This window comes from Microtus ochrogaster, chromosome 1 (genome assembly GCF_000317375.1).
Source record: "Microtus ochrogaster isolate Prairie Vole_2 chromosome 1, MicOch1.0, whole genome shotgun sequence".
Lineage (NCBI taxonomy): Eukaryota > Metazoa > Chordata > Mammalia > Rodentia > Cricetidae > Microtus > Microtus ochrogaster.
The window spans coordinates 122,521,856-122,530,384 of record NC_022009.1 but is presented as its reverse complement, the minus strand read 5'-3'; the positions used below and the strand labels follow the sequence as shown (position 1 = coordinate 122,530,384).

General features: G+C 42.6%; 1 protein-coding gene across 1 annotated transcript in view; it reads right to left on the bottom strand.

The window, feature by feature from the left end:
- Positions 1-2,414: 2,414 nt before the first annotated feature.
- Positions 2,415-8,529, bottom strand: part of Ctso (cathepsin O) — a 17,270-nt gene continuing 11,155 nt past the window's right edge. Inside the window, exons 6-8 of the mRNA XM_005344137.3 lie at positions 6,278-6,441; positions 5,541-5,633; positions 2,415-3,680 (exon numbers count right to left, since the gene is read on the bottom strand). Of these exons, the coding sequence (XP_005344194.1) occupies positions 3,646-3,680; positions 5,541-5,633; positions 6,278-6,441 (292 nt within the window). The 3' untranslated portion in view covers positions 2,415-3,645. The remainder of the gene's footprint in view (positions 3,681-5,540; positions 5,634-6,277; positions 6,442-8,529) is intronic.

Here is an 8,529-nt window from a genome sequence, read left to right as displayed (position 1 = left end):
TCAGTGCTAACACAAAGAACTTCTGTAGAAATGAGTAGCAGTTCTCCAGGGAGGAGAGATCTTTGCAACCCACTAAATAGGCCAACTGGCCAAATGGCAATCACGCTTTTCTAATAAAAACACAGTGCATTGTCACCTGTGAGGGTCTTGGAATTAGTATTTCAAGGATGTAAAGAGGAAGATGACGGCAGCTTTCGACTACATGGCTTGTGTGTATGTACTGTGTGCACGTGTGCACTCTCACATGTGTGTTTACATTACACACTGGTAGTTAAACAGATAATAATCCAGAGGCAAATACCATGGGGACTAAAGGCAGCTCTCAGAAATCAATAAGCTGGAGAGGAAATGCCGAATTTGTCCTTTGCTAACTACGTGCTGACGTACACTCTGACGGAAACCCCAGTTTCTGTCTAAATGGGGACTAGGTTTTCAGCAAGCTTCATTCCCTCTCATCAAAAAGCGCATAAATAATAGCTGGTCTATGACTCAAATGCCGGGGAGTCCTGGAGTAAGTTCTACCTATCAAAGATTGTTTCTTTAGTAGACTCAATGATTGGGTTCTTTATATTTTTATTTCTTGGTGACTAAGCTATAGATCACTGCAAGAACTTTTTTTTCAAAAGCTTCAGTAATTCTTAATGCAATTATCACAGTAATTTGTACTGACAGTTTCCCCACTGGGCCCCATTAGCCATTTCTCTGGGTGCTGGGGAGCTACTTTAATGGCAACTCTCAGTGGAATTTCAAAGTTACTGCCAAGCTTTCATTTCATTTGCCATAGGGACTTCATGAAATCACTTCCAGGACCTGTGGATGACTTACTTCCAGCATGACTAAGTGTTAAGTAATGGCTGACTGGCTCGGCCTTGGGTTTTCTGGGGTTGCAGCACCCATGAGCTGGGGTGTTGAAATAAGAGCGGCGGGGCTGCGTCCCCGGCACCCGGCCGCCTGCACGGCTAGCTTTATATGCGAAATAATTACACGGAAACTGTATTCTTTTAATCACTGCCTGGCCCATTAGTTCCAGCCTCTTATTGGCTAGCTCTTACATATTGATCTAACCCATTTCTATTATGCTATGTAGCCCACAAGCCGCCTTACCAGGAATGATCTTAACCTGCATCTGCCTGCAGTGGGAGAACCATGGCGACTCTCTGACTCAGCTTCTTTCTCCCAGCCCTCTGTTCTGTTTACTCCACCCACTTAAGGGTTGGCCTATCAAGGGGCCTAGGCAGTTTCTTTATTAATAAGAAATCACTCCCACATCATTGGGGTAGATAGGTCATCCCTCACCTACAGAGGATGGAAAGGTAGAGATGGGCCTCTCCGTTCGTTTGAAATAATTTGCAAGCTATCTGACAGGCATTAGGAGATTCCCAATGGTTTAAAACTCTAGAGTAAAATAACATCATTTTGGAGGTACAAATTTTGGAAAATGCAGTAAGTGCATTACTGTAGCATTTTACAAACCCGTCTGCATTCTGCTCTGGGGATGATAGTGTGGAAATTGCTGAGCTAAAGGTCATTAAATTTAGTTACTAATAAACGTTGTCAGAATCAATGGAGTTACTTATATCAGGCTCTAAAGAGAAAGTAAAAGCAAAAAAGGTGTGAAGTCATGGAAAAAGCGCGATATTTTACATACATATAGGTACATATATGTATATGATATTTGGCAGGAACTACACAAAGATTGTTTCAACTCTGTTTCACCAAAGGTCATCATAACTTCATACAAAGACAACAACAAAACTGAAAAGCTTTTGTGAAGACGTTGCCTGGTGACTATCTGGTCAAGCTTGATGTGGATCTCTGTAGCTGAGGGCAGTTATTCCAGGGAAGAACAGCTTAATGATCTTTCTTCATGCTACCAGTAAAAATCCCTTGTCTGCCTTTACTTTGAGGGCATACTCAAGCACATCCCAGCAGCGTGCATTGTGGGACAATAACCTCATTATCTATGTGGCATCTGTCTCAGTTGTTTTCTGAGGCTGGCTGGGTATAAGTGAATTGTGGAGCTGTGAGACAATAAGACATATGCCTCCCAGAAAGGATCAGTGGAATGGGGGAGGAAGGAGGCAGACAGAGGAATGGGTTCTTAGGTGGAGTTGACCTGATTGGGTACCTAGAATTCCCTTGACTTGATTGAGTGGTTACACAATAGCAGTGCTGCTGACAGAATGACATGGGAAAGGGGTAAGGACCACTGGGTGCTGAGCAGCTTAGGGAGGATGGCCAGGGGAATCTTTGACAGAGTGGAGGGAAAAGTGCTTAGGAACAAATCCACACTGGATGTATGGATTTGGATCCAAGGAAATGTGAATGTAAAGCTTATCAATAATAACAAATATCTATTAGCACTCACAAATAACTAATAAACCACACATTTAAGAAGTCCTTTTTAATTCAAAGTCAAATACAGGTAGTTTTATTACAAATGTTATCAAAATTCAGAATGTGAGCAGTAACAATCATTTTGAAAATTTAAAACTTTTACATTTGAAACTGGGTTTCACAAAACCACTGAAAACATGTTGAAAGTCAGTAATAAAACTATAGTTGAACTCAATCCCTTTCTGGAGTCGTTGAATAATTAGACTACTCTGTTAAAAAACACTAAGAACTGTCCTCTGCTATTTTTCCACACTCCAGTCTCTGCACATTCTTTTGAGATTGCTTCTCATGGAAACAGGAAAGAGAAAAAGGAGTTTTGCTCTTGATTCTGCTGGTTAAGGAAGGACATGAACAAATAGCAAAGTGAGTGAGACCACCATGTATCAGAAATTTTTTAAATAAGAGATTGAGTAGTAAAAATGGAATGCCAAAAATGGGACCGAGTTCTGTTGGACTTGGAAGGTGAACCATCGGGAACACATGGGAATTATACAATAAAGGACCAGAGAGATGGGAAAATGTGGAAAATACTTGTTTTCTACTACAACAAGAAGAGAAATGTATTGGATCCTTGGCAGTGAAGCACTCTAGAAATTCTGACTAACAGGAAGTAGCATAGGATACTTCCTGTCACCTGGTTGCCATGTGTTTCATTCAGCTGGGTTCTCTGTCTGGAGGAGGGACTTGCATAAGCTGTTTTGTGCATAGTTGTTCTTCCGTCTAAGGCAAGGTCCATTTGCTGAGGTGACACAATCAATATTTCAACTCCATACATATAGCCCTCCCTCGAGGAAGGCAGCTGTGACTGGGAGATACACACCTTCCGGGGCTGACAGTTCCAGTCGATGAAGTCACCTATGGCTGGTGATTACAAGCCACAAAGGAGAACCAATTCTGATTGTTTCTTTGATCCAACCTGACCAAAGCAGCCAGAACGACAAAATGTCAGCAAAAATCCCAACTGCTTCCAGATGGAGGGCCTGATGTGACTTCTGATCCCACCAGGCTCTCTGAGTTCCACACTGTGCTGTGGGGAGGGGTGATTCCAGAGTGATGGTTGTCCGTCTCTCTGCAAGACTGGAATGATCCACCATTGCCTTAACAGTGCTAGCTGGCCCTTAGAACCTCCTACAGGCAGTTGCTGAAACTCGACCGTGAATAATGCTGAGAATTAAACACTACATTCAATTACACTCTGAAGAGCATCAGATTTTAGTTGTCTCATGATGACTCCAAAACACAACAGGATCACACAAAGACAACAGAGACAGAGTCTGCAATGCCTAAGGCAAAAAGTAAAAAAGAAAAGTATTAATAGTAATCAATTTTCTCATGATTTGCTTTGCAAAATTTAATTTTCACTTAAGTTTAGAATGCGTTAGTATCCATTAACCAAATAATTTAATGGTATACTTTGCTGTATAATAGAAAGGCAACATTAAAGGCAAAAAAAAAAAAATCAAGCCCTGAAGTACTTGCTAACTGAATGAGTGCATAAAAGACCTGCATGCGTTGTATTTCCCAAGGGGAAAAACATAACTTATAGAATTTATTTTAAATTATTTGAAAACTTGACCTCTTACTTTTGAAGTTTATTACATTCTAATGAAATCTAAGTGTGTTTGGCTTTCTTATTGCATCAGAATATATAACTTGGCGCCATAGTAAGAGCATTAACAGCACATTTGAAAACTGGATGTCATTTTAATGACTCATAATCTGGATCATGGAATAGTCTCTGCCTTTTGCCATTGTTCATTGGAATAATGTGGACAGTACTGGGTATACAATGTTCAGGAAATATGGTCTGGAAGGATTTGGAGCCCAGGACAGCCAGGGACCAGGAAGGCCTCTGGAGACTCAGACTGTGAAAGCAGATATAGGGGAGAAAACATCTACGAGGCTGGAAAAGGCCAAAGAAACAAGCAGAGCCGTGGTCAAGGCAATCATGCATCACTGTCTGCACTGTGTCCATTGGGCTCCCCAGGCCCTACATCCATGGCGAGAGCTTTGAACACAGTTAATTTTGAGCAGAAACTAGTCATGTCTCACTGCCACGTTCAGGCACTGTGAGTCAGCAGCAGAGGGGCATAGATAGCAGCCTCTGATCTGTGACTGTCAGTGACGCAAAAGTAGCAGGGGCCTGGGTGGCTGGCTGTGCTCTGCGAGGCCGGCTGTTTCCAATATGGAAATCATGTCACTGTCTAATGGAACGGGTTAGTTACCGATTTTCATAGACTCTAGACAGCGGTCACTAGAAGCAAAACATCAACCCTCGAATTGGGTTGTAACTCTTTCTCACAATCTGAAGGGTCTGCAAGTTGTGAAGATCTGTGTGTCACATTGTTGGAACTCATTGGCAATGAGAAAGGATTGTCTTGATATGGGGTTTAGTGTAATTCCAAGCAGATATAGAACACATGAGGGCTTTCCAGACTGAATCTCACACTGCAATTCTGAATACAGCTTTCAGCATCAGCTTCGAGCCCTGAGCCAGCCCTTTCTGTTTGTTTTTATTAGGCTTGTTATATACAATATAAAGGCATCTGTGTATTTGGTAAGCTGTGTAGTTTCTGTAGGTATTCTGTGAGCATTTTGCAGGTGGCAAATTAAGAAAAAAATGAGTGTGATGTTGACTCAGATTTTCTTTCACTGACACAGAAAAACGGATTCCTAATTGTTCTTCCTTTCATTTGTTCCTTGCCTTTGCAGTGTCAGAGATCAAACCCAGGGTCTTGAACATGCTGTACCCATGTTCTCCCACTGACCACATCCTCAGACCTCCTGACAGGCTCGAGCAGCAGAGGAATTCACACATTATAACACATGAATTTGAAGCAGCAATGTGGCTATGGAGAAGTCCAGTCTCCTAAAGGAAGTGTGTAATCTGTTTTCTGAAGTAGTTGCCTGTGCTAAGTTATTGTACATGTTTTAACACACATACATCATATTTTGATCTTAAAATGAATACATGTTTAAAAGTGCACTAGGAAAACGTTATTTATTAGTTAAGGGAGAAGCAAAAAAATTAATACCACAAAGGGTCACTAAGTCCATTGGAAGCATTCAGGTTTGTCAAGATGGTATAATCTAAAAGCCCTTAATATTTAGCCTAGAAGTTTCAACACAAAGCCATGACTTACCACAGACATTTCCTCCCATCTTCACATGGGCGTAGCCTTCTATTCCCCAGGAGCTGCCCCATGAATTTCTCACCATCCAGTATGGAGTGTTTCCTACAAAGGAAAGATGCTAAGACACCCTAATAAACCTCTCTCGATTAGGAGCACATACATTTCTGTATTTATATTTGAGTATGCTATAAATCTATTTGCTGCAAGAAAAATATCATAGATGTAAAATAATAATTTACATTTACTTTCTTAACGTTATTTTGTCTGGATGGCTTAGTCAATTTCAACTGGGCTTACTGTCTCATTCTACACTGTAGAATCTGACTGAGTTCATTTTGTTTAATTCTCAGTTAGATAAGACAAGATAAACTCATTGCCAGGGAATTAGAAGATGAGATATTAGGCAATTATGATAAACTATCAATTATTAATCTCATGCCAATAGTTACCCTAAATATTACAGATGAAGCATGAATTTAAAGTTTCATTTATAGATTGGGGTGTGGCTCAATGTCCAAGTGCTGGTCTTGTATATGCAACCCAAAGGATTGAATGCCCAGCAAAACACTCCCCTGACACGCACACATGGGGTGGTCTAAAGAAGGGAGAGATCTAATCAAAACCTGATGAGTCTGTCAAGATAACAGTCAAGAAGCTTCTGAGGCACAGCAGGGTATCTCAGTATCCTCTGGGTAGCCCTAGCTCAGATCTCCATCTTGGGAGGGATTCAGTGCACTAGGACTTACCGGTTTTATCAAATCCTGTGATGAGAACCGCATGGTTCGCCTCCCCACTAGAGCAGTGATGTTGGATAATGCCCCCCAGGTAATCCTGCCAGCTCACTGCATCAACTATCACCACCAAAGGGCCGAAGCTCAGAAGTGCTTTTGCCATTTCATCTTCTTGGTCACTGTGGAAGGAGGATATGCATGGGTAAAGAATTGAACTTTTAAGGTAAAAGTGAAAAAAATGAGAGCTCGATGCGACAGTAAGTCACATCCTCTCTCTGGATCCACCGTAGGACATAATCACTTTCTTCCTTTTGTTATCTGCGGAGCTGTTCTCACACGCCCTTCTGAGTCATATGAGGCCTGGCCCTGAGGAGCAAGAGTCCATGGAAGATGCCTAGCATGATGGTGTTTTGCTTTGAGCCTAGGTGATGTTTGCATTTGACTCCCCTGCCCCTTTGTGATCCTTTTCAGTGTCTGTAAAATGTCTCATGGAGGTTTGAGTGGATCGGTGGGCCCTCCATGACATGTTTTGGGAACTCAGAACAGGAGAGGGAGATTAATGGGTTCAGAGTTGTACAGGAACAATCTTCATCCGAGCCTTGTGGTCCATAACTCACCTCCAGTCCTAGACGCACATCGCACAAGGAGCGAAACAGACACACCAGCAATCTGGCCGCTAAGAGCTGAGGGAGATACCAAGGAAGACCCTCCATCCCAGCACTGCAGTGTACAGTGCCGCTTCCCAGAGTGAGACTCCAGGCTCTGTAATAAAGCAGGGCAGCACAGCCACCTTTATCTCAGCGGCACCCTCTGCTAAAGGTGCTGCGCACCGTGCCCCGTGTCTGTGCCCAGTTCATGAACTTCGGGCAAGGGGGCTGGAGGTTAAAATACGCAGACACACACAGACAGAGAGACAGCGACACGGGTCATCCTTGAATTCCCTAAGAATGCCCCCTTTATTGTGTTCAGGGGTAGATTATATAGAGATAGCCACGCCCCAGCCAAACCCACCAGAAACCACTCTCCTGCCATCAGGAACTCCTGAAGGTCTCGAGCTCAGAGCAGCTGTAGGCACTCAGATCAGGGGATCAGGATCTGGGGTCTCACTGCTCCCAACATAAAGGGTCTTGTAAGGTGAGGGATATCAGTTCTGATGAGGCTCAGAAGTGTGTATTTCACCTCTGACCCACAGCTCCTCAGTCACTAGCCTCAAGTCAGAGATTCTGGCTGAACATGAAAGCACTTTGCCCTGCTGTCTCCTTCTCCTAGAGCCTCCGTTTGGAGCAATATTCACGATGCTATTCTCCTCAGCACATTATCTCAGAAGTCACTCTTCAGTGAGGCTCCTCTAGGACCGCATATTTCCCTTTCACCTAGAGCAGTGGTTCTCAACCTTCTGAATGCTAAGACCTTTTAACACAGTTCCTCAGCTTATGGTGACCGCCAACCAGAACATTTTTTTCTAGTCTGTATTTTTAGACACGTTCATTTGCATGCTCTTCTCTGACCACTGGATGTCATCATGCAAGTTTTCATAATGCATGAATATTTATTATTAAAATTCAATCGAGTGCAAGTTAAAATTGCAGTCTCAAACTTAATGCAGCCTGTCCCTCCGTCCAGTGCTTAAAATTATTATGGTTATGAATCATAATATAAATATCTGATATGCAGGTATATGATGTGCAGTCAGTTATGGAAGCAAAGTTCTGGCTCTTAAGGTTCCTCCCATGCCCTTGCTGCCAACAGGAGCTGGGCTGACGATCTCTGGTGCTCTGGGAACTTCTATCTGGATTATATTAGAGGCTTATGCTTGGCTCAGGGATCTGATTTCACCCCATTGCCCACTTCCCACTGGCAGATGCCGTCTGTATCAAGCATCAGTAACTCACAGGACATTCTGTGCCAGTGTCAGAATTGAATTCTTTTACTCCCTCTGATGTTTTGATAATGGTACAATAACCCAAAATGCATTTATCAGTGGGACCAGCAGTTGATGGCTTCTTCTGTTTGTAACATTTCTATTCTAGACCTGTAACTAAATGGCCTAAATAATTCTCTGGCTAGCTTTATTTTTTTAAAAAATGTGATTTTAATTATATTTTAATGATTATTTATACTTGAACTTATGCAAAGTTGCCCCATTTTGCAATTTCCAGCACCACTTCTTCCCCTTTTCCAGTCTCTTCTTGCCCTGCACCCCCGTCATATCCACACAGCATGCATGGTACATACACCCCCCATCGTATCCATGCAGCATGCATGCT